The 26,562-nt window shown below is 45.0% G+C and overlaps 1 protein-coding gene across 1 annotated transcript; it reads right to left on the minus strand.

The window, feature by feature from the left end:
* Positions 1 to 910: 910 nt before the first annotated feature.
* On the minus strand, positions 911 to 23,405 carry DENND2A (DENN domain containing 2A). Its single transcript, XM_010712861.1, has 13 exons — positions 23,307 to 23,405; positions 20,731 to 21,942; positions 19,078 to 19,205; positions 15,783 to 15,904; positions 12,644 to 12,841; positions 11,394 to 11,487; positions 10,177 to 10,227; positions 7,495 to 7,682; positions 6,666 to 6,775; positions 6,380 to 6,449; positions 5,679 to 5,756; positions 5,044 to 5,184; positions 911 to 1,111 (listed from the first exon to the last, which is right to left on the minus strand). Exons 1-13 carry the CDS (start codon positions 23,375 to 23,377, stop codon positions 926 to 928), a joined length of 2,649 nt encoding a protein of 882 aa, XP_010711163.1. The 5' UTR covers positions 23,378 to 23,405; the 3' UTR covers positions 911 to 925.
* Positions 23,406 to 26,562: the final 3,157 nt, after the last annotated feature.

Consider the following 26,562-nt stretch of genomic DNA (forward strand, 5'->3'; position numbering starts at 1 on the left):
CTGCCAAAAAACTGCCAATGGGCTGTGCTGCCATGATGCTCCAGCACCCCTCTCTGCAGCCGTCCTGTCTGAGCTCTGCCCTGAGGAGCCCTGCAGCATGATTTTTTCCCCTTAGCTTTCCTGTAGAAGTATCCTCCCCATCTTTTGCCCTGGCACTCAGTCCCAAGGCTGCAGCCTGCTGGCTGTAAGTTGTGAAAAGAGTCAGCTTAGGGGCAGTGTATGCTCCTGAAACCCGAGCTTACTCCTAAGTGTCATTATTCATCCAAGCAGCTTTTCCTTCTCCAGCCCTGGCGAACTCCCCTGCCTAAATCCTCAAGTGCTTCAAGGGCTGGAGAGCTGCCAGCTACCAGCTGCACAAGATCTTAAAGAAACCTGGACCGATTTTTCTAAATTAAGAGAGTAAATTAAAAAAAAAAATAAAATAGCAAATTGAGCACACTTAAAAATAGAAGGGGAAAGTCCTCTGTCTCATTTTCCCTTGCTGCATCTTTTACTTTCATCCTTCACAAGAAAGAACTTAAGGGAAAAAACAATATTAAAATTCAAGCTGAAGTTTAAAAGATTTCAGAAACAAATCTTGTGACATCAGGGAACAAAGCAGAAGGGACAGCCATTCCTGCCTGAAGCCTTCTCTCTGGAAATCCAGCACAGCTTAGTGGGGAACGCTGCAGAACCGTGGAGCAAGAAGACAGGTTTTGCTTTCTCGGTACCAGTACACCACCCTGAAACCATGCAGAGAATAGGGAATTTGTTTCTCCCCGTAGATGGAAAACTGCTCACTTCTTGTAAGCTGCCAAGTAAAATTACAGTGAGCACCCCACTCCTGGGAGTTACAGCCCTACTTACATCAGATATAAGTTGGAAAAGAGCAGAAAAGAAAAAGAACAGGGCAAAGAGACGCTGCAGCCTTCTCAGCCTCCCTTCCTTAGCAGCATTTTGTTGAAAATAATGCAAGAGGGTACCTGAGCTTGTCTGCGATGAAGATCACCCTTCTTTCCAGGAGCAGGGAGGCGAAGACCCTGCTCAGGTGCCGCACGCTGAGGGATGCAAACAAGGACTCAAAATCAACGTGCTCAAGCCTGGAGTCAAGAGGCCGCCGCAGCTCAATGACCTTTTGGAGAGAGAAAGACCACAGGCCAGTCAGCTCTCACCATCCGCTGATGCTGTGGGAGCAGGGCCCTGACAGGTATGTAAGCAGCTAACAAGCATTACTGGCTGTGCTGGCAAACACCACTTGGTCTTCAGCCCTCAAACACAAACTTTCCAAAGGCTTCCACAAATTGTTCTTCCAGATGATGCTGAGGACCATCCAGAGTCCACCCCAATGTGCACAGCATGGGACCACCCACAAGTATGCCCTATTGGGCTGAGGACAGGAAGCTCTTCATAAGGAGGAAAACCAGTCTGTGTCCAGCTAGGAATGGTTTCCAAGCTTTTTCTCACTCTGGCAGCAGAGTTGCACAGAGCCTTTACCATTTTCACTCTTATTTTTATAGATGCTTTTTATTTCTGGATGTCTGACCTACTGACCATAAATTTCTATACCATTACAGAAAAGAGTAACCTGTGAGTATTTTCCTTTGTTCACAACTACTTCAATAATTTCTGTCACAGCACCTTGGCCCTTCATACTCCTTGTCTTAGACAGATCTTCCTAAGTTGTTCTTGAAAACCCCCAAAGCCAGATATCTTACAAACCCCACAATAAAATCTCCTCTAATTCTATATAACCCTGACCAACACCAAGCCTATAATTGGTCTATCTCAGTGACAAACCACCGCCAGGTGCTTGTTGTCTTACTCTCTGTAAGCACTCAGAACAACAGGTCACCTTCCAGTCTGTAGGAAACTTCTCAGATACTGTTTATTAACACCTGTCCCCCTATGTTCTTTGTTTTCTGCATAAAGCAAACCATTCTCTGAAGCTTTGTATTTTCTAAACCACTTAGCAATTGGAACTACACCTTTGGGGCTTTCTCCTAGTGTTTACATTTGTTTTGAAAGCGATACTCTAAATGAATCTCCCTGGATGCTGGAGGGTAGGAAAATCACTCTCCTTCATTAATCATTCTTTCACTTTCTTTCACAACACAGGAATCTGTCTTGATAACATCACATTGTTATTTCTGCTCATTTTATGAGTCCCTACAGCACAAGCTCCTTTTCTGAAGTACTGCTGTTCATTCTTAATTGCACATTGTATCAGACTACTGATTTCTTCTTCATAGCATTTTGCTCCATATTTGTATCCATATTGAATTTCAGACCAAATCTCCCATTAAGCACAGTCATTTTGAGTTTTAATCCCTAACTCTCCAAAGTGCCTGCACCCCATCTCCGTGCTGTCATCTACCAATTGTACAAATATGGGCTTATGCCATCAGCAAGATAACTAATGAGCAGTATGGATCCTAGAAACAAAACAGTTGAAATGTTCTCAGACTGTCAAGCACACAACTGGGAACTTACTCCTCAATTGCAGATTTTTAACCAGCTATGCGTATGCTCTGCAGTAATTTAATTTAGTCTGCACTATTCTGTTTGGCTGACAAGAATATCAACATGTCCTGCTATGCTGAAGGCCTTCCTACATTTCCTTAAAAAGCATTCCACATTCTCCTATCTGGAGCAGGTACTTCAGAGATGAAAACAATGTGAGTTTAACACAACTCTCTTCACAAATTCAAAATGACTACTTCTCACTACTTCATGATCCTCTACACACATATAAGCTGATTATGTATTTTGTTCCTACATACTTTCAGCAGTCAAAGTTAGGTTGTCCCTGTTAGATTTCCATGTATCCTTCTCACTTTTGAATGCAGACAAAAGGCTTACCCTTCTCTGCTCTACTGGGACTTGCTGATCTCAGAGCTTGCAAAACAGCTGCTTTTGCAACACAGTAAAAAACACATCACTGCAGTTGTTTTTCACAAAGCTGTACCCTGAGTGTCCTCAGCTCCTAATTATTCTAAAACAACTAAGTTGTCTCTAGCTAACTTCCTCCTATTCTGTCCTGCATCACCAACCTTTCATTATTATTAACAGCATTAACTATGTGATTGTAAATAATCTTCCTGGGCCCTTCACCACAAGAAAGACATTGAGGCCCTGCAGCATGTCCAGAGAAGGGCAATGGAGCTGTGAGGGATCTGGAGCACAAGTCTGATGGGCAGTGGTTGAGGGAACTGGAGTTGTTCAGTCAGGAGAAGAGGAGGCTCAGGGGAGACCTTATTGCTCTCTACAATGACCTGAAAGGAGGTTGTGGTGAGGTTACTCTTCTCTCAAGTAACAGTGATAAATGAGAGGTAATGGCCTCAGTATGCACCAGAGGACGTTCAGGTTGGGTATTAGGAAACATTTCTTCTCAAAAAGAGCGGTGCTGCAGTGGCACAGGCTGCCCAGGGAGGTGGTGCAGTCACCATCCCTGGAGGTGTTCCAGAACCGTGTGGATGTGGCACTGAGGGACGTGGGCAGTGGGCATGGTGGGGATGGCTGGTGGTTGGACTGGGTCTTAGAGGTCTTTTCCAACCTTAATGTATTCCTTCTGAAGACTGAAGCATAAAAAACCACACAGAATATGACAGTATGTCTTCACTTGCCAAGCATTAAAGGCTTTCTCATATTAAGAAGGAGAAATGAATCCAGAGTTAGCATTCAGTATTTCTCCATTTTTCTCATCCTTCCACTGTATTCAGAGATCCTCTCTTATTTGCCCATGTTTCAAAGGAAATTAGATTCCTAGTCGTCATGCTCCCACTTAATTCCTTCGGTTTGCAGTAACTTCTGAATTCCCAGCTGGCCAGTTTCCCATTTCAGTGAGCAGGGGTCCCAAAGACAACTAAATTCTGCACGTCTGCAGAAAAAAGCCGCCTACAGAGGGGAGTTGCATGCATACGGCACAGCATCCCTGCCGAGAAAGAGGGGCAGTGCAGAGCACAGCCTGTACACATCCTGCTTTGCAATAGTTTCTCTGTGCATTGGCACTTACACACTGACAGAATAGATGGCATGGAAACTGCTTCATATATAGAGAAGAGGGAGTGTGAGGAAGCAAGTTTCACTAATTTCCCTGTTTGCAGATACTCATATTTTCTTTTCTGTCCTCTACTGGCTACAACTCATTTTAGCCTTTGTTTATTTCTGGTTTGGTCCTTGTGTGGTTTACTGTTCTTTACATTAGATTTTAGCAACAAGTATACCTATATTGCTAGATAAACTAGAGTCAGCTGTTTTTGTTTGCTTGAGGAGACAGTTGACTGTCTGTACTGGGAATGTTACCCCTTAGACAGGACCTCCATCAACTAGCTCTCTTTCCCCTTGCTCATATTTAGGGCTTAACAGGAAGCATGGCCAAGATCACATTCAGTTTAGCTACCTCCATCTGTCCACAGTCCTTCAGTGCAATCCCCCAGATCTCTAAACTCTTAAAACCCTTCCCTCAACAATATCACGTTGTGGGAGATACAAGATGTACCCTCATCTCCATGCTGTGAAAATGCTGTTTTCAAAGGCTATAGCATTGCCCTTGTGTGATTTCAGATACTTTTTACTGGAACTTTCTGTTCTGTCCCACACAAATAGTGATTCTGCATTAAGGATCACAGAATGGCTTAGGTCGGAAGGGACCTTAAACATCATCTGGTTCCAGTGCCCCTGCCATGGACAGAGTTGCCAAGGATGCTGGAGCACACGCTATTGATCAAGAAATTAAGCATGTAGGGTAATCTTGAGCAGACCCAAATGTTTACACTGTGTAGCGTGGAGTCTGCCAGTCTGTGCCACCTGGCTTCAAGGCCAGTGCCTTGCTTCATTTTATAACACAGCTGATGTATCCACACCTTCAGTTTTACCACAATTTCCTTTTCTATTCTGAAACCATTGGAAAACTCTCCATGTCATCCTCTCCAGTCCCCAGTCTTACTCCTTAGCTTCCTCCCATGCAGTTGCCAGACAATCCGCCATTCATGAGCATCTCTGGTCCCAACTCTCAGCCACCATTTGCTGGCCCAACTCTCCTTCCCTCTAGGCTGGTGTTTTTACCTCTGTTCCTGAGCCTGGCAAGAAGTTCTTGACTGTAATTGTCCGGCCCAAAGCTGGGAAAGGTGCCTCCATGACGCTCCTCATGAGAGGCTGCACCAAGGCTGGGGAAATGCCTCGTCTCTTCTCAACCTCATCCAAGATCTGGGATCAAACCAAGAAACCACAAAAAAGCTATGTAAAATAGGAAGAAGGTAACAGCGGAATTGAATGCAGCAGCATCTACATTATATCCCTAGCCCAGCATTGACACAGAGCCTCAACTCGTAAGGAAGAAAGTAACATGGCATTGAAAGCCTTTTGTCTTCCTCAGCAAAAGAAATCCAACTCCAGCAAGGTCAATGGAAGGCTTACAACTCCCAAACTTCCTATGACCTTTAGAGTCAGGACTCCAGGAAGTTAAGTGCTCACATTCTGGTAGTTCTGCTGAACAAACAAGGCAACAGCTGACAAATTATTTTTCCTTTAAACTGTACTGAATTTAACTGTATCTAACAGGTTCTGAAATTAGCATGCAGTTGCCTTGCCAACACCATTTTTAGTGTTTCTCCAGCCATCAGCTTCCCTGATTTCCATTCTTCTGGCATGGACGTCATTTTTGGGACCCTCTTGGCCTACTGCACAAATTCCCCGCTCACCTTAGAAAAGAGATTGAAGCATCCGAGGCGACTCACAATGCAGTAAACTTCTGGGAGGCGCTTCCCTTTCCCACTGGGCTTTCAAGACAAATGCAAATACACAAAAAACAAGAAAACATCAGAGTTGTAGCTACTGCAGAGACAGAGCACCTGGTCTCTTAGCTCTGCAGCTCACTGACTGGCTCAGAAACCAGCACGTTTGACAGCAGGCTGCTGATGACAATATCTTAAGTCTTGCTCTAAACACTGGCAATCTATAAATTATAAACAGAGGAGAAAGGGGCACATCCATGGTATGATACAAACCTTCCTAAGTGACCAAGGCAAGGTAAGCTGCTCCACAGGGACAACTCTGAGCCTGCCGGACCAGTACTGTTCTAGACAACTGTTCACTAGCTATCTAAGCCTAAGGAAGAGCAACTCTGTCTTCAGTTCAGTGGTAAAAAAAACAGTCCATGATCATAGCGTTAAGCACTGGTGTAAGGAAATGACAAAAGTACTATGTCTAGAGAGGAGGATGACATTTAGTGAAGGACCTTGGCACTGAACAGGGCAGAAGAGAAGAAAGTTGTTCTGCTGCCGCCCTTTCCACACTTAAAGAGAAGAGCAGCAGCTTTCTACTTTCCACAACAGGTGACAGTAATATTGGCTCCAGAGAAGGCTGCATCTGTTCTGCTAGAAGAAAAAGAAGAGATAATTACCAGCAGCCTCCTACAGTATCCAAAACGCCTGCTTCCATCTTCACCGGTCAGGACAAATGAGAATGTCTCACTGCAGAAAGAGAAACCAGAATAAGAAGATACTCGTCACCCACACAGAAACTCTCTGACATAGAGATGAATTCATTCAACCCACAATCTTTTTGCATTTCCAATACGCCCTCTCAGGGCTCTGCCAAACCTTCTACCACAACAGCTCTCACATTTAATTAGCTCAATACATAAATCCATTTCTCATGAATCAGAATATAAAGTACAGTACTTTTACCTGGCAAACTGATGGATGGGGGCCCAGTCCTTCGCATCGGGAAAGCAAAACTGGGGAATAGCTTTCAACTGATCTTCTGCCTCACGCATGAATTTGAACGAGCGCTCAAGCTAGTTGAGAACAGAGAGAAGGAATGTTTCCAATTAGTCATGTGGGGATGGAATGACTTCAAATATTTTTCCTGTGACAAATGAAGAGGTGATGACAGAGGCTAAGCTTCTGCCTGGAAGATATTAAAATTTCTGTGATTCTGGCTCACCTAATCTTTAGATATCTTAAAGTCACTCTGTACCCTCAATTCCACCAAGTTCTGTGTCTGCAGCACCTTCCCCTGCTCAACTGTGACTTCATTCTGGGACACATGTTCCAGCAAGGGACCAGATACATGAAGTCTAGGGAAACTCTGGGTACATCATCTTTACAAACATGCTGTCACACTGGCTCTCTGTTTCTCTTATTTCTCATTCCATATTTTCAGCTAGACTACTGGCAAAATATGTGCCTTCCCTTTAAGAAGGGATCTTCTCCCAAGTGTCATTCTTCCTTAAAGAAAAAAATAAAATGAGGAGAAAGTAATAGCTACATAAAAGTCATAGCCAAAAGCAGCAAAAGATCTGACTCAGCAGCTTTTTCAACTGCATGTTGAATGCCATGACAATTCTCAAGAGGTTACTGCAGCCCCTCTACCTTCCATGTTACTGAACAGTGCCATAGCAGAGGGGTTACTAATTCAACATGTGGCCAACAGAAATGCTGTGGCTTCTCCAGCTATGCGGTGCACCATGCACTCTGAGACACGCTACCCAGAGCTTCCTGAGAGGCACCACACCTTCAAAGGGAACTGCTGGGTAACCTCAGGGACGTAGGCAGCTCCAGCCTGCTTCTTGTGCAGTGACACCACGACGAAGTACTCAAACAGCTGCCTCTCTTGATACTCAATCAAGTCCCGTTCCAAGGTTTGATACCGTGGCGTTTGCTTCAGGCGAGATTTCACATGGACAAGGCGCTGGCTGTGAGCTATGACAAGGAAGAGCAGAGATTGTCATTTTGTCTAGTGCTTTGCACAGAGCACCAACAGTACTTTGCAGAGACTTAAAACTGCTTCACTGCGTTTATTTTGTTAGTGGCTGAGCAAGAGGAGGGAACCTTGCGGAAGATGCCCTATGAATACTGGCAGAGATGGGGACATAATCTTGTTAGTACTATCACACAGAAGATCTTTGGCAGCAGAAGTATTTCACAGACAGTTTTACAGCTGCAGACAACCCAAACTGAGATCTACATAGGAAACAGTATAACAGTAATACCTGGGCACTCCTCCTCACACTCATGTATGCACTGTCTGAAGGCAACATAGTCAGGTGGCTGATCACCTTTGCTCAGAAAGCCCTGGAGGTATTGAAGGCCACGCTGGATGTGGCTCTGGGCAGCCTGGTCTGGTGGTTGGTGACCTGCACATAGCAGGGGGGTTGAAACTAGATGATCTTTGAGGTTCTTTTCAAGCCAGGCCATTCTATGATTCTGATATGATTCTATGAAAACTGTGGGTAGCAACCTCCACGGTACTTGGATCAGGCTACGGCTATGGCTTCCCTGGCTCAGCAATGCTTGGGACTCCCAGGTTTGGTAACATGGGCTGGGCTGCAAGCCAACAGCAAAAACAAGGGAAGTGCAAATGAAAAGGGTTGGCTCATCTCTGCCTGATCTCTCAGGACCGCATTTCTACAAGTTCTCCCAAGAGAATGGGAAAACAAGAGAAGCAGCCAAGCAAGCTGTAACTGCAACACATCTGAGCTGTGGGACAATAAACATTCCAGCATAGAAAGTAATGAAAAGCTGCCTGCTGAGAAGAGACCAGATGAGATTCCCTAAGACTATCCCCCTGCTTCATTTTACAGTTGCATCCAAATTAAATCTCCGTGAGTCTCCTTTAGTCTTACTACAAAAGAAAGAATTAACTACAAGCAGAGGCTCCAGCACATTCTCACAAATGTGCTTTTTGCTAATGTGGGTGGTAAAGCAACATTTTTGACAGAAACAACGACCACAGGGATACCGCAGAAACTCCACATACACAGGACATCTGCTTGGGAGATAGAGCTTTCTGGGAGATGGAATATATTCAGTCCAGACTACTGACCTTTTGTCTGGTAAAGCTGTGCCGCTCATGGACTATTCCAGACAATACAACTCAAAGCAATCTTGAGGTGCCTCTTAAATCAGAGAGTGACACAGTCCCTGGACAGTTATAGCACTGGAAAGATGGCTCGGACTCCTTTCTCTCATCAGCTATTATGCGATTTGCTGTAAGGCCGTAACTCTTCAAAAGCTTTCAGAAGTGGTCTCTGTTTTACCAGAGACTTCAAAACAAGAACTGCCACAACAATGCTGAGTGCTTCTAAAAAGCTCACTTAAGCTCTGCATTGTTTATATTCTGTGCAACCTACTAAAGATACCGGGATTGTACTGCTGTCATCATGGCAGAGCTTGTCTTTAAATGTTTTTCCTTCCCAAGGGTCGGTACTTATGGCTCTGATGTGCAGTCTCACAACTGCTGCCTGATGATTTACTGGGTCTCAGCTGACGTACAAGGACTTAGTAAGCAGTGATAACTGGCTGGTGTGTTTGGTCTGTTAAGCACGGCCTACAAATTTGAAAAGAAAGGAGTGGTGATCACAGCCAAGCCCAACCCTCTCAGACTGAGGTTTCTGTTCTAATAAACTGAAAGAGGGGAAGGATGAGCACTCTTAAGCACATGACGCTACAGCTGACACGGAGTGGGAACTGCTGCTTATCCCTCTTTTCAGCTTAAGAACTGACCTGTTACCTCAATGAGGTGTAAATCAAGAAACTTTGGATTCTGAATGAAATTCAGTTTTGCATTCCAACTCCATCAAGATTTTTAATTTGCTTTACAAATTCCCAAGAGAATGTAATGCTACCAGCACGTTACAAGGCTAATTATAGTGCAAGAAGATTCAAAAGCATTATGGAGACCAGTATACAATATACAAGCTCTACTGCAGTGAAACAAGGAAAGCAGCACTTAACCCTAATTTAGCCAATGCAGAAGAGTTTTCTTATAGCAATAAATCACATAGTGCAATTCCACTTTCGTAGCCAGACTGGCCAGTTGGTTTTCTTCCTTAATCAATTTGCAGTGTGGCTACTGAACACCCTGTCCCACTGCCATACTGCCTCTGTCAGCTTGTTCTCATGTTGGTGCCTGTGCACTTAGAAAAACCTCATTTTATTTCCACAGCATATAAACCATCTCCTATGACAGTGCAAAGAGCTTTGAAGCAAACTGGAACAGACATTTATTCTAGACTCCTACAGCCCTTTACCCTCGTGTTTTCTCCTGCAGTTTTCAGATCTTTGTTCTCTTACTGTGTTTTGAGTAGAAAGAAGCTCTTTCTCCAAAGCCAGAACACAGAGGAAAGATCTTGACCCAAGAATGCATAGGAGAGCTTATGAGGAGTCATTTGTTCTCTTCACACATTTCCCTTACCTTTCAGCTTCTCTTCAGTATCACTGTCTGATTCACTATTTTCATCTGTAACTAGGAAATAAGAAAGGGGAAGACAAAGTAAGTGAAGCCTATTTGTAACAGTGCATTTCCTATCACTGACATGAGAAAGCTAGATCTAACAACCTCAGGGGGAAGACAGCACAAATCTCAAGTGCCTCTAACTTTTCAGGGACACATATATCCATGCTGAACTCACCACCCTCAGTATTTTCCCATTCATTCATTTGGGGAACCAAAAAAAAATGCAACAAAATCCATTTTGCACAGCCATTAGAGTTACATAAAGAATAAAATGCCAGAACAGTCTTTCCATCCATGTTTGTATAAGCATGACACAAGGGCAAAACACTGATTAATATGCAGTAGCATGTGGGATAAAGGGTAGGAACAAATGAATGGAAAGACCAGTCTGGGATGCTTCCCTTGAAGGTTCACCTAAACACACCCACTCATCCAGTTTATAAATAGAACAGGATAAGCAGTAACAAGTAATCGTGGGAAAGAAACCAAGTTGTAGGCCATCTTTTACTAGAAATTAAGGTGTTAAAAAAAAAATACTGTGTTGGAACGATGTAATTTAAAGTTTTGCAGAGATTAGATGTTTAAAAATAATTGCTTTGGAGTACCTGAACACTTGTGGTGAGCTGCTGACTGACAGTGAGAGGCTGAAAATCTCAGTCTTGAGATAATGGAGATGGTTCTACGGTCCACAGTCTAGAAACCCTGATTCCCAACTGAGTCTATTTATTTACTGGAATGCTGAAGAAAGCAGAACTGCTTCAAAATCCACTATCTTCTATTGGACAGTTCATTAAAGTGACACATTCCCGCAAAATATTTTGATCACAACAAATCAAGAGTCTTTGGACAGAAAACCCTTCTCCAAAGCTTATTGCCAATTTCAGAAATAAACAGCAAGAAGTGGAAACATTTCTGGTATGACCTAGGAGGTCATCACATAAAGCCATGAAAAGAAAATGAAGCAGAAGAAAACAAAAGAGTGCCTTGTCATGAAAGGCCCCTGGGCAGCAGAACAATCTTTGTCTTTCCAAAAGAAGGGGTGGAAGTCCCAACACAGCGTCAGGCCAGACTGGAAGAAGCATTAAAAAAACATCACATGACACATCAAGTCAGCCTAAACTCTATGGCAAGTTCTTAAAAAGTCTTAAATATGCAAAGATTCAAAGTTCCTTTACCTTTTCCTGAATTGCTCTCTGTAGACTGAGATAGTCTCTTGACACGTTTCTTTCCCCTCCGTGCCTCATAAATGGCATTGATTTTCAACACAAGCTGCTCATCAAAAACACAAACAAAACAAAACAAAAAGGTTATATTCCTTCCCAGGCAAGAAAGAATGTTAGAATTTCAGGAAAAGTGTTTCATTTCCCAGTCCTCGCTGTACAGTAACAATTCACTAGATGCCCCAGAATCAGTGGTTATCAGCATCTGCCTTGCACAGTAACCTACAGAGTAACTGTGTTCTGCCTGATATAGGAACAGCACAGTTGTGCTGGCATAGCAGGATGAGAGCAAACATCTTTACGCTCTGAGTTAAAAAGGTATCTGCTGATCCACACACACCTGGTCAAGTGATCAATCCAAATTTTTAAACACAAGGCAGGATAATCTGATGTAGAAGTGTTGCTCCATCCAGCTGCCCAGCTCAAGCCTCAGGTTGGTCTTGCCATTGACACAGTAAAATCTCACTTCTGAACTTGCCCTCCAAGTCTGCTCAGGGGCAGTGCCCAGTAAATACACAACATAGCTTTCCCTTCAGTTGACACAAGTGTGTGTGCAAACCCACTGACAGTTCAAGCATTTGCACACAGTCTGGGAATAATTTCTGAAGAGCTGAGGTACTCCAAGAGGGCACTCAAAAATCATATATGCAAATATGGATACAGATCTGGCAATCAGGAAACAAATAGGATAAACAAACATGTCCCTTTTTCCCCCAAAATGAAAACTATGGGTTCAGGAAAAAAATCACCAGACATAGGCCCCGGTAGTCTCTGCTTGTCCTGCGAAGACTATGACATGCAACTTTGTTTTTATAACTGTGCTTTTGGAATATTCAAAAGATGGCCTGCTGCCAAGCCTCATTTAGATTGAATACAATTCCTGATAGTTCTGAAACAAAATCAAATCATGCTGTACCCAAAGACAAACTAGGAGATGTCATTCCAGAAAATGCCCTTCATCACAATCAAATGCCAGATTTTCACATATCTCATGATTTGGCAAGATGAAAAAATATATTCTTCAAAACTTGCAGAGATGTTTGTACGCTTTCCCCTTCAGGCAGAAAGGGAGTTAAACACAAGTCAAGTCAACTGCAAGGACAATGGCTGTAATGCAGGGATATCACACTGGAAACTGAAGAAAACTTTCATACTTGCATTCCATCTTGAAGAAACTAGTAAAAGAGAGAAAGACCAAGATTTACCTTGGGAATCTTCCTTCTCCTCTTGCCATTCTGAGGATCTCCCAAGGAGAAGAAGGTGTCATCTGGACTGCTGGGAGTTGAGGGAGGGCTGATTTTGGATGGTGACCCGGTTCCATCACGGCTCAGTTTCCTTATGTCTGGCAGTTTGAAACTCCGCCGCTCTGAGTTTTGTCGAAAAAAAGTGGGCTTGGAAAGCAACTGGAAAGGGAAGAGGAGGAATGACTGAACACAGCACTTCATGTACTTTTGCTTCATTGCTAACAATGTCACAGTAGTAAATCCACTGGGGAGTCCACACCACTCAGTTGGTAAAATAGCCTAATTTCTGAGAAAGCTCACAGATTCCTGCACACACAAGGAATTCATCCAGCTGCTAGGCTAGGCCATGACTATCTGGACAGCAATTTAACCATCCCATGTTCATTCCAGAACATAACACAGTCTCAGAGGCTGGTCAAGAAGCCTTACTCTAGTGTGCAATCCAGAGGCTGGTAAACAACCAGAAAGCCACAAGTACATGGGCTAAGGAGCAGAAGGTCAGGAGGAAGAGAGGAGTAGTGAGGCCAGATGAAAAGCATGGCCAGTGTGGCTGAATATCCTGTCTCTGTCAGGACAGAGAATTAAATATTTCAGAGGACAATGCAAGAAAAGTCCTGATGGACAATGAGGGAAATTGGTTTCCCCCTAATCCCAGCAGCAAGTTCAGTGGGAGCGTAACAGTAGATATTCCAGTACCAGACTGAAGTTTAAAGTCCCTGACCAAAAACAGCACAGAAAAGCAGAAAGCTCAGCTCCAGATAAAGGAGGACAAACTGCTTCTCACGAGAAAGAATGCTCAGTAAGAACTTTTTTTTGTCTTCTATTTCCCAGTGGTTATGGTAAGTTTAAGTCATGCTTTTTTCAGGCACTGTATATACCAAAGGTTACCTCAACATGGAACTGGGAAGTGAAAGTAAGAGGTATCTAAGCTTATTCTCATCAAGTCAGTCCAGCACTATCTGAGGTAGCACAATGGTCTGTCTACTTCAACAGATATACCCAGCAGACTTACTAGCTAGACTGACACATTCATTCAGGCTAGCTCAGGTGTCTCTGAATGGTTTGCAGAACACTCACAAAAAGGCATACCACCCACAGAGAAGTCACACATGAAAATGACTCTTGGAAGAATCTTTGCACTGAGCAATCTCATCCTGCTCTAGTGATATAAACCACTACTGAAATCTGTCCAGACTCCATCCTGGGCACGCTCTCCAGTGTGATTCATACTGCAGTTGCAAGCCAGATCATTGCCAAGAGAGCAGCAATACTTCTGCTCTGACTGATGCAAATCACAGCTTTGGGATGTCAAAGCATCACTGCAACATAATTACTTCCATTCAGTTCTTCAGTAACTGTCCTGCTGGGAAACATATTTAGGGTGAAAGACATTCCTGAGTAACACTGCAGCACCACTTACACAGTATGGGTGAGAAATAGGTACACAAGTGATTGCAAAGCTGTCTGACAGAAAATAACTTCATTCCAACACTCATGTACAGACTCATGTTGCTCTAGACCTAACTAGTACAACAAGAATGGATTCATAACTGCAGGGCAATTTTCATTTGGAAGCATTAAGTTATCAAGGAAAACTTCAGTTGCTGGCTAAGCTGGTTGGAAAAGAGGAGCACATCCAGAAGTGCTGCACTGACTTCTCAAAATGTTGGCTAACAAATAGCCAACAAATAGCCAATAATAGCTGCAACTTGGAGAGCACGAGAAAACCCTTCAGTCGGGGCTGAAGGGTTATATCCCTACTACCTGCAATGTACCCAGTTGTTGCCAACATTATTTCTGCCATCAGGCTGCCCCTTCTGTTCCAGGCATGGACAATCTAAATAGGGAACAGGAAGCACTCAATCCAGCTCAGGACTGGCCTCGATGAGCTCTGAGCATGATGTGCAGACTAACACTTTGCCTCTCCACTTGGTTTCACTGCCAAGGAGGAAAGTGGCATCTGTCTGTAAGCTGCGCTGCTAGCAGGGACATCTTTTTAGGATGGGCTCCCTAAGCCCAGGTCTAGTATTGCATTGGTTACCAGCAACCCTTCCCATCAAGCAGAGATCAAAAGTGGCATCCCAAAGGAAAGGTCTGCAGAGATATCTTGGCATCAGCACGAACAGACTCATACTGTCCACAGATACAGAGCCAGGACAACCACAGGGCTTGATTACCCAAGCACTAAAACACCCTCTGTGAAGGAGGAAAGGAGGAGCTTTTCTGCACTAGATTCTTCTCCCATCGTTTAGTATCTGGAACAAATTTACTACTGAACTTTTGTCCCAGTACAGGTAGGCAAAAACACAGCAGCTCATTTTCACTCCCATCCCTGCCAATGTAGCCCTTCTGCCAGTGAGGTCGAACACTCACTAGAAAAGATATTGGGATTTTTCTTTGGATTCAGAGATAATTCCCAAATCCAAACAATCTCATGATATGAACATGCCCATTTCTGGATTCCCATTTTGTATCTGTTGCTCCTATACTCATTTGTCCCGAGGAAAGTAGAGATCTCAGTTCACTGTCACTCGGAATTCATTAAAGATCTGGAGGCAGGTTCCCAGTGGTGAGGGACTGAAGTCACAAGCTGTCACTGCTGAACTCTTTGCATACACGAACTGTTGCTCTTTTCTAGCTATACAGTTGCAAAAATCACTCAGAGGACAGTGACACAGAAAAAAATTTCTGGGGACACACGTTTGTATACAAATTGGATTGAGAAGAGGATTTCTTCCCATCCTTTTATCACATCAGTCTTGGATTGCAGCTGTGTAAAATTCCAGTGTAACAACAAATAATTCAGTCCTTTTCAGGCCAATTGCTCCTTAGTGCATGGCAGATGCAAAGTACCAGGGGAAGGAGCCCAGGTGTGAAAAAAAATGAAAGCCAAGAAAACATTTGTGCAAAGGAATGTTTCTACTTTGCTAAAGGGCAACACATCCTTTTCTATTACATCATACTCTTATCAGTGGTAAAGACAAAAAGGAAGCGAATCCTACTATAAAAGTCAGAGGCAAGACTCCACCATCCCACACAGAAACAAGATTTCACCCAAAGACCTCTGGAGCAAGAGAGGTGGCCATCTTAAACAAAGTACCTTAGTGGGAGTCCCAGGTACTGAAGAAGTGGGGGATGCTGGGAAGGTCAGGACACATTTCTTCCCCAAACAGCGGCTGTTGGTCTCAATGTCTTCATAAGGGTTTTCCTTAGATGGTGGATCTGCAGTAAAAAGCCACAAACAAGAGACTGTAAGTGCAGAAAATCCTTGAGGTTTGCCATAAAAATCTGTTTGGGGATCTGCTGGACTTCTCCCACCTCCCACATCAGACATAAAGACCTGTTCTCAAGCATTCCTGCCATTGCTTCATTCTCTCCACAGTCCCAGAAGTCCAGCTGCTCACTGGACAGTGTCCAAACCCTGACACTGATGTATTCAGCCATAGGAACATATCACAGAAACTACAGATGGAAAAGATGCAGCAAGTCCTCAAGTTCATTTCCTTCTCTTCAGAGGATCTGTGAGTTTCTCATGCACAGTGGTCCATAATTATATTTCCATCTTTCCAGTCTTCTGCTTAAAATTATTTCTGAATGAAACTGTCAGCCAAAAGCTAGCATAACAGTCCCCTTTCCATTTGAACCCCACATTTAGAGAGACCTCTGGTCATCATTTAATGGAGCCAGCACTGTTCTTGGACTGACTGTCGCAGCATGGACGACTGGCACACAATACAGGCTTTTGAACACATTTGCCATTCACGAATGCCTCAGTTCCCACAAACCCCACTGTAGAAAGAGGAAAGGATTCACCTAATCCAGGCCATCCAAAGCCAAGATGCTCTCTCTCTAAAAAGAGAGAAAAAGAAAAGGAGGGAAGAAAAAGGCCATTTGAAGTAAGATCTGGTCCATTCTTATATGAGAGCCTCTCAAAAACTTAAGCTTGAATGACCACTCAGAGGTGTCCCGTCCTTGAGGTATGTGACCAGTTTGAGTTTTAAATACCCAAGATTAAATATAATGAACTTCTTACACCCCAATCTTCAGCAGTGTGGAAAACACTAACATAAGCATCTTCAAAGAAAAGTACACCATTCTGAAAAAGCAGGTTGTGCTATGTTCAACTGAGCATCCTAAAAAAACAATGACGAAGTCTCAGTCCAAGCACCTTCGAGTGCAGGCAACTGGTTATGAGACTTCTCTTTCCATCAGCACCTTTTCATGACATCCCAGTGGACAGCTGGGCAAAGCAACTGCCTTTCTGTTGCATTCGTGTAATGCTTGACTGAGAGCTAAGACTGGAGGCCAGAGACACTGCAGGCATCTGGGAGCAAGAGCTGTGGATGGCTCCAGGATCTGTCAATTTGGTGTGCTCCAACCTGATTGCCCTGCCAGGAAGGGAGTGCAACTGAAGTCTTCAGACAAGGACAGAAACCCAAGCCTTTTCAACACTGACTTCTGCCTGTTGTTTAGGGATACTTCCACTGTAGTGACGGGCCTGAATTCACCAAGAAGGAAAAGGTAAACCTGTGCGATGCTGGCAAAGTAAGTCTGTGCTAACATTCTTTCTGCATAAATGCCCCAGTCCCTGGAAGTGGTTCCACCTTCTAAATCCAATGACACACTTCACAGCTGAGGATGTATTTCAGCAGACACATGTTGGGTGGACTGGAGAAAGAAGAATGAGGTTGTGTCCTGCTGCCAACCTCATCCTCAAACTGCTTGCCAGCATGTCCAGTTTTGCCTCTTTTTGACACATAAATCTCGATATTCATCTGCCCAGTACAGCTTCCAGTATTCCACCTAAGCAATGGCAAACAGGTAAAAAGATGCATATGAAAAGAATCTGTGTGACTTTCTGGAAAGGGCAACAGATCTCCCACCAGCAGCTGAACCCTCCCCAAGTCATGCAGATGTCTACGGGGTGTGCATGTGTGCTTCTATGCCCCATGGATGCACGCAGTTAACACAGAATCATAGAATCATCCGAGTTGAAAGGGACATTTTAAGGTCATCTAGTTCAAATGCCCTGCAATAAACAGGGACACCTACAGCTAGATCAGGGTGCTCAGAGCCCTGTCTAGTCTGACCTTGAGTGTTTCCAAGGATGGGGCATCCACCACCTCTCTGGGCTACCAGGAGTCCCCATTACTCCTCCACCGGTGTGGTTTTCACGTTTTGTTTATATTCTGTGGACTGTGCCCACCCGTAGTCTTGTGAAGAACAAAACTGGCTTTTTTGAAGTTGCCCCGTCCATCTCTTTTCCCAAGCTCCCATGGTAAGAGCAACCAGGATTGCAGGAACCAATTAAAGATCATTGACTTTGGGCAAAGCCTAAATATGCAGTAATAAAACAAACAAAAACAAAACAAAACAAATCATGCCCCATTAGCTGACAATTGTCTGTAACTTTGTTTTCTTCTAATCTTTGCAACTGAACGCAGGAGGGGAGAGGAATTTCAGCCTGGTATTGAAGTTCTCTGCAAGCTTGGGGCACATGGGTGTGCTTGTGTTTGGATGGATGGATTTGCATACACAGCCACTCGGTAATGCTATCCTTGTTATTCCAGCTGACAAGGTGACAGCTACATAGTGATTTCTGAGACCTCCCACCACGCCCCAAAACACACACATGAAAAAAAATTACCAGCTGTTCAGACATCCCCTGGATCTTTGGCCCTCAAATAGAGGGAAGATAAAGACAAATGGCTACTTAGCTTCACAAAAGAGCTTTCCATTTGGCATCACCCTTTCTGCAAACAGTCCCAAAGGAACAGCATTTCTTTCAGAGATCCTTCTAATCAAATATGATGAGATTTTATTAGTATCAAAATAATAATGTCCTGATTGCTCCTGCAAAAGTGCAGCTGCCTCCCATGCTGAACAGCACAGACCACCTCTGTAGGTAACAGCTGCATGATCAGAACTGATGCAGCTACTCTATTCCTACTCTGCTAAACTCAGCCAAGAGCCTTACACAACCCAGCCTACAGCTACAAAAACTTACGAAGGCTTTTTCAAGAGGGATGCTTCTATTCTATGTTCAGAGATCTACCATGATGTTCGTTGGTGACGAACTCACAACAAAGCACAAACCAGAGGTGTGAGAGCTTGTCCATGGGATGCAAAGAAGATAGAGGACAGACACCAGCAAAAACTAAAAGCTGGTCCCCACATGCCTCAGGTTCATCTTTGAAGCCAATGAATTTTGAAACATTTGGTCCGTTTTTCTTATAACTATGCCAGTAAATCGTGTAAACTATGATCTGCGTAAATCTGTTTTGCATGTGGGTAACAAACAAACTTCAATCAGCACCACCAACGCGGGGCTGTCCACCAGTCCTCTGTGTTATTCAGTGCTCGCAGTCAAATCCCTCCCTGGCCAAAGCTCCTACCCAGTATGTCTTCATAGACGTTCTCCTCCGATAAAGTGCGTGTGAGGGCCAGCTTGGTCTGCGCGTACCAATCCACCCTTCCATTCTCTGATGACGACTGCAGCAAGTCTTCAAACTCGTATGACTTCCTGCACGTTGATGGGAGAGGAAAGGAACAAAGAGGAGAGTGATGCAGCTTTTACAGTCAAATCAAAGCATTTTGTAATTCACTCACAATACTACATAGAACCATTAGGCCATGACAGGCCTGACACAGGAGTTTCCACTCTCACCAGTAGTAAGGAGTTCCCAAAATCAGGTCTCTCAGTAGTACAGGACAGCAGTACTCAAGTGTTGAGTGCTAAAAAGGATAAAAACTAACAAGTCCTCCACTGACAAACCTGGAGAGTTTCAGTTTCCCTCCAGCAGTCAAACCAGGAATTCTGATGTGACATTTCATGCAGCTGTGTGTTCTATTCTCCTTGCCTCAAAAATGTGCTACAATCATGAGGGTAGAGATGAAAGACAAGAAAGCGTTCCAGGAAAATACATATACAGTAGATTCAGTTAGAAGAACAAGTTTACTATTAACAGTGAAAATGTTGTGGAAGAGTCTAGAGATTATCATCTCAGAGCTGCTTCCAGATCAGCTGTATTAATTTTACAATCACAGTTTTTGCTAAAAACAAAACAAAACACACAAAAATAACACAACCCCCTCAATCTTGGGCTTGAAGGCTAAGCAACGTAATGCAGTGACCTTAAAGCCCAATCTACCATGACATATCTCTTCAAAATTACCCCACAAAGTTATGCTGACTGTTCAGAGTTCTCAGAGATACCTTAGAATCACAGAATCCTTAGAGTTGGAAGGGATTTTAAATGCCATCTAGTCCAACTTCCCTGCAATGAACACTACAACTAGGTCAGGTTGCTCAGAGCTCCTCCAGCCTGACCTTGAGTGTCTCCAAGGACAGAGCTTCCACCACCTCTCTAGGCAACCTGTTCTAGTGCTTCATAACCCTTATTGTGAAAACGTCTTCCTTAAATGCAATCTAAACCTCCCCTTTTAATTTGAGACCATTTCTCCTTGCCTCAACACAGAAGCTCCTGATAAAGAGTCTGACTCCTTCTTTCCTGTAGCCCCCCTTCAGATACTGCAAGGCCACTCTCCAGTGTCCTTGGAGCCTTCTCTTTTCCATGCTGAACTCCAGCTTTCTCAGCCTGTCCTTGTAGGAGAGGTGTTCCATTCCCTGGACCATTTTTGTGTTCCTCCTCTGGATGTACTCCACAGATCTATGTCTCTCCTGTACAGAAGATTCCATACCTGGACACAACAATCTCACCAGTGCAGAGAAAAGGGACAGGATCACCTCCCTCGCCCTGCTAGCCACATTGCTTTTGAAGCAGCCCAGGATATGGCTGTTTTTTTTGGGCTGCAAGGGCACGTTGCTGGCTCATATCCAGCTCGCCACCCACCAGTACCCCCAAGTTCTTTTTGGCAGGGCTGTGCTCCATCTTTACATGACTTAGTGCAGATCATGGCAAGCAAGGCTCTCATTTACTGGGGATTACATGTGACCAAGGAAGATGCAGCTCTTCCAATGAGATATGGGAAGTGGGGGAGTACTCCACCACTAAGACCAACATCTTTGTGAAACACAGCCCAATTACCTGTGGTCAGCGTTGTTCTTGTGCTTCCCGCTCCAAAGCCTCCTGCTGACAGCTGATGGAGGAGGAGAGGAGGGGAGAGGAGGGGGAGGAATGGATGGCAGAGGGGGCAAGTTTCTTTTATTCCTAGCTGCTGGCACCCAGTCCTCTTCCCCCTCATGTTTGAAAGTCCGCCGGGGCTTTGGCAGTGGGTTGATGAAAGGTTTCTTCTCTGGCACCCCTGGTTCTGTGTACACATTTTCTGTAGTGCAGTCCTTGGATTTCACATGAGAAGTTCTTACCTCTTCTAGAGTCCCAAAAATTGGCTCGCTGATTTCAGAGTCCAAACGAAGAAGCCTTTTGTTGAGCTCAGTTCCACATATGCTCTCATGGCCCTCTGGAGCAGCGTGTCCTTGTGCTGCCTTCTCCTGCAAGCACTGTGGGGAGTAGTAAGTACCAGGCAACTGTGGCTGCAGCTCTGCTGAGCCATCCTTCAAAGCCTGCTCCAGCTTCTTGACCTGACTAAGAACCGAAAGATTCTCCTTCTGGACCTCCCACTTCCCACCTTTCACTTCTTTGCATTTTCCAAGGCTGGACTGCACTTCCTCATCCTTCTCTGTTTCCCCTTTCCGCTGTGCTCCCTGCCCCATGCCTTTCGGAGTTCCTGCCTTCCGCTCATTCTCTTTGCCTGCCCCTTTGCACTCCAGCTCCCAGTTCTTAAGTCTCTTGGTCTCCACTTTCCGAGACGTCAGTGCTTCTCCACTCGTCTTCTCAACTACACATGGTATCTTGTGCTCCTCTTTAGTTCCTTGCTCCTCCTCTCGACGAGGAGCAGACTGCATTTCCTTTTTCCCTTCCCACTCTGAAATTTTGTCCTTGATGCTGAAGGACTTATTCCTCAAGCCAATTTTTCCAGGTGTCCGTGTACTCTGAGTACCTCCTATCTGTTTCCTGATGATTCTACTGGTTTCTTTAACGTTCAGATCCACAGATGGGTCACTGATGATCATTTTGGGACTCAGCATGTTCTGCTGAAAGCAGTCTAGCCTTGGATCGAGCATCAAGTTCTCCAAGGCTCCCAGAGGGTTCTTCACCACGCAAGAAACTGGTTCAGCTTCAGGTGTTAAACTCAGGGTGACTGAGGCACCTTCAGAACATCTCTCACTTGAAGATCCACACAGAAGTCTTCCTAATTCCTTCACAGCCGCTGTACTGTTTTTATCTGCAAGTTTGATCCTATACACCGAAGAGAAGAAGAGAAGAGACATTCACTGCCATTGTTCACCCTTGGTTTAGTCAGTCAAACAACAGCAAAATCACTGCTGTTAGAGAAGACACCGTGTGGCAGAGACAACATTCCTCTAGATCCACCTCAGAGGGTCTGTCTGGATTCATTCAAATATTCCCAAGTGCACATTAATGTTCAAGCCATGCACTTCTATTACTACATTTCTACATCCCTACTATCCCAGGCTACATGTGGGATTGGGCTCCCACACACCCAGGCATGCTCCCTCAGTGCAGAGGATGTGATATAGCACCCAAGCACTAGGCTCAGCATTCTCAGAGCAAGGGATTCAACATTTGCGTTTGTTTGAGTACAAACCACATCAAAAAGTCCCTAATATCTTTAGCCTGGGGGACCTCCAAGTGCTTTTTTTTCTTTTCAATACTGAGTTATTATATCAACACAGTAAAGTTCCAGCTGGACAGACAAATAGTTACTCCAACACAAAATACTTCTGAACTGAAGTACTTTCCAGTGCTTAGCAATGCTTGGGCTTGGAAAGGAATACCAGCACAACACAAGATAGTTAAAGAGATGCAAGCCCTTACCATGAGTCCCATTTAACCACAGTATCAACACTGAGATTCAACTCTGTAAATTGCTGTCAACCTAAATGTATCAATGCGCCTTTTCCAGAGCTTAAGCACTCTGTTTAGAACATCCACTTGGATACCCTGAGTGCTGGCAGGCCTTGTGCTTTGTCCTGGAGCTATGCAATGCTGGCAGCCATTGCAGGCTCGGTTGTAGTGCGAATTGAGTCTGGGATGGGTTTCTGAGCAGGAGAACCTGAGCCAGATGCTGTTCTTCCTTAGCCTCGCAGATATTTAACTCCCAGCTGTCTCAGTGACAACTTCATGCTTAGGGCAAGAACTGGCACTGTGAACATCACGGACCTTTCCCTGGGAGCAAGACTTGGCAATGACACTGGTGTCTGGACTGTGCACCAGAAACAAAGGGTGGACACCAGGAAAAGCCTGTTAGGGGTGGTGGCAGTAAGGCTTGTCTGAGGAGTCTCCATGCTGAAGATTTCAAGTGCAGCTGGGGTATCATCAACACAATGGTTCTGCCCTGGGGTAGAGCTCTTTTAGCACTGTACCTCTAGGACATCATACTGACAGGATGCTAAAACCATAACATGGCAACCTTGAGGTGGCAATGAAACCACCCGAGACATACAGGGGTGTGATCTAACATGTGAGTAGAGAAGGGTAGTGTTAAGCTGAAAGAATATTTTCTTCTTTTGGTTTTCTTTCTACTGGGGATAACAAACGAAAGCAAAGCAGCCCAGCACTGAAACCTGGAAAGCTCCTACCTCTCAGCAGACTTGCAGACACTGCTCTCAGACCTGCTGCTCACATCGGCCGCCTTGCTAGCTGTCATCATGTCAGCACACAGCTGGGCAGCAGCTCACCTGCAGACAGACACAAGGAAGAGCTGTCATTCTGTGCTCAGCTCTCCCCCCCTGCTGCAAACAAACACACACACATACATCTCTTCCTGAAGTCCAGGAGAATTAACAGGAGCAAAATGTGACAGCTCCCAGAGGATAGCCTCAGTTTCACCACCTGCAAAATGGGAAGAAGGGTGACAGCACCAGCCCTTAGAAGCCCAGGGAAGAGCTAACAAGTCTTCATAACAAGAACAATCTTAGACTCAGTATCAACTGCAGTACCGTGATTTGAATACGCAGCATGTTTTGTGAATGCTCTTATTATTGTGAAAATCTCAGAGGATTTAAGCTTTTTCTACTCACAGAACAAGAAAACAAAAATGATTTTAGCAAGAACTGTGCTCAGGCCACATGACGTAACCTCTTCCAGTTGTCACAACAACCCCTTCAGCATTTTATGACCAAGAGACACTGCACTGAAGCATGTAGTTATGTTGCAGTGTGCCCTCCGCTGGGCCATGACAGGCTGTTGGTCCCCTCTCTACCTCTCAGGGCAGGAAGGGGCTCGCCATCTCAGACATCATGCTTGGAAAATCTGTGGCTTCCCCAGTCTATCCACTCACCTGCTCTGCCTGATGCTACCCTGCCATGCCCAGCACCCGGCAGGAAGACTGAGTGTTTCAGGAAGTTTAGTCAGTTCTTGCAGCTTTTAAAAAAAGCATACCAACAACACTGAAGAACAAAAGAATCTCTCATTTCCACTGCTCGAGTATTTTGGGCAGAGAGAAAGAAAGAAAAAAATCAGTCTTGTTTGTTCCCAGTTTTCTCTCCCTCCCTTTATCCCGCACTGGCAGTGTTCCTAAGATGAGGAGTGAACTCTGGGTCAACTCAGTGTGTACACATTCAGGGCAGCTCATGGCTAACCATTTAGCAGACTCTCTTTCCCCAGACAATAAACCCCTTGGCTTCTCTTCCCCATTAGGAACTGGAACAAACACCCATTTCACTTCTAGACACAGAGCAGCCTTACAAAATAGTCAAGAAAATTTACCAGCCAGAGAAACAAAATCTATTCATGCATCCATTAACTGTTATGCATTGCGAATAATGGAAAACTAATGATCGCCCGTGTCTCTATCCAAAGGATGACTCACCCAGGCAACCAGAGCAGATTCCTGCAAAGCAGCAACTGAGGCTGCATAGCACCTGGCTTACAGCTTCCTTACAGTGCCCTGGTGCTGCACCACTGGGTCACTTATCAGTATGCCCAGGCACCGCCATTAGCAGTAAGAAACCTCCCAACAGCAGGCAGTGGACATACAGCCCCTCTCCAAGTTTTGCCTCAGAGATGACCTAGATCCAACCCCTCTGCTGCAGGCAGGATTGCCAGTTGCTACAACAAGCACTAGGTCAGGCTGCCCAGGGCCCCATCCAGCCTGGCCTTCAACGCCTCCTGAGACTGAGGCCAGGAGTCTCCTAAGCAACGAGGCATCAGATGCTGCAATATGAACACAACCACCAGGTATACATATCCAAACACCTTGGGAGATGTGAAAAAAAAAAATAAAAAATCAACTCTGGAACAAAAGAGCAGAAATGAGATACCTCCTGATTAGCTCAAAGGTCAGATAATTAGCATGAGGACACTCCCAAGTCCAAATGAGATGCAAAGGGGATGGGGCTGAGACTTTAGTTAATAAGGCTACCAGAACCAGCTTGCAGACCTGACCCATAGACACTCCCAAAGCCTGACGGCAGGAAACTGGGAGAGCAGTGATGGAAAATCACCTTCGGTGGGAAATGAAGGGTAGACCTCCTCTCCAGGTTTGGCTCCAATGGCCCCCTGAGCTAGCATGGCAGGCCACTGCAAAGGGAGCTCCTATTTCTCCTGCCTCCCATCTCTCTGCTCAGATTGATCATGCAGGCAGAGCTGATTTGCAGATGACCTAAGGAGAACTGACATACACCAAGCCGGTCCCTCCTGACCCACTGCTATTCTGCATGAACCGCATGCAAACTTTCTGCCATGCAATGCAAAGCACAGACCCACGGCAGCAACAGCCCAGAGCCATGCGCCCGGCATGTAGATCCCGTAGCAGCCAGGCCATAAAAGGGGAGAGAAGATGCCAAGATCCATTTGGAGAGCTCCATCACTGCAATTAGTTTGGTAATCCTCATTGTTTGGGGGAACAAAGCCGTCATCAGATACCGTCTCAAAATTAAACTGGGGAAGGAAGGGCAGGGGAGGAAGGAGGGAGCTCCCAAACCTGCTGGCGGGCTCTGGGAAGGATGTGAAGCTCCCAGCAGAAGCTTCTCCGCACAGCCGGCCTCATGTTTCCCAGGGCCATGTGATAGGGCTTCCTGCCACTGAGCAGAGCAAGACCTACCCCGACCTCTCTCTTCCAAACAGAGTTCCTGCCTGCTTTGTGTTTGCAAAGAGGCGTTTGTTTACTGATCTATCATTGGCATGCAGGAAGCAGCCTTAAAATGAGCTGTAATCATCTGTCTCCAGCAAGAGCTGTTAGACTTTCTGCTAATTTAAGTTTTCCTCCCCACCTCCGCCCCCAGATGCCTTCTTCCCCACTTCCAATCAAAAGGCAGTCAGGAGTGAGCCCATCTGGTGCAGAGCACTGGACACCATAATTCCAAAGCAACCGGGGAAGAAGAGGAAGCACTGACAGCGGGCATGTTGCTACCCTCAAAGGGCAGAGGGATCTTCCACTGGGATATGAGCTAAACTTCCTAGGAAGCACCCAATACCCTGCAGTTTGCCTCACCAGAAATGTATGCAGCCTACATGTGGGTCTCACACGTGGTCTTGTCTCCAGTAAGGTCAGGCAACGGTCATGGGGAGCTTTCCAGGCCTCCCTGTTTTGCTATTACCTTTATAGTGAAAGAAACAAGCATACTTCAGCAGGGCTTGTGGTTTGGGGAAGGGTATCACCCTTGCAATACGCTGCAGGCCACGTCTCAAGATCTCCTTTGCTCCAATTATACCACACCTCAGATAGAAATAGGATCCGAGCCTGTAGCTGGGATCGCAGCCACCACGGTGGTGCATGCAAACAATGAGGCTTCACATCTCCAGAAGCGACCCGCAGCTGGTCAAGCGCTCATCCAAGAGGAATAAAGCCATGCTGCGTTTAAAGCCCACGCACATTTTCTTCCCCTTGGTGCT

This window comes from Meleagris gallopavo, chromosome 1 (genome assembly GCF_000146605.3).
Source record: "Meleagris gallopavo isolate NT-WF06-2002-E0010 breed Aviagen turkey brand Nicholas breeding stock chromosome 1, Turkey_5.1, whole genome shotgun sequence".
Classification (NCBI taxonomy): Eukaryota; Metazoa; Chordata; class Aves; order Galliformes; family Phasianidae; genus Meleagris; species Meleagris gallopavo.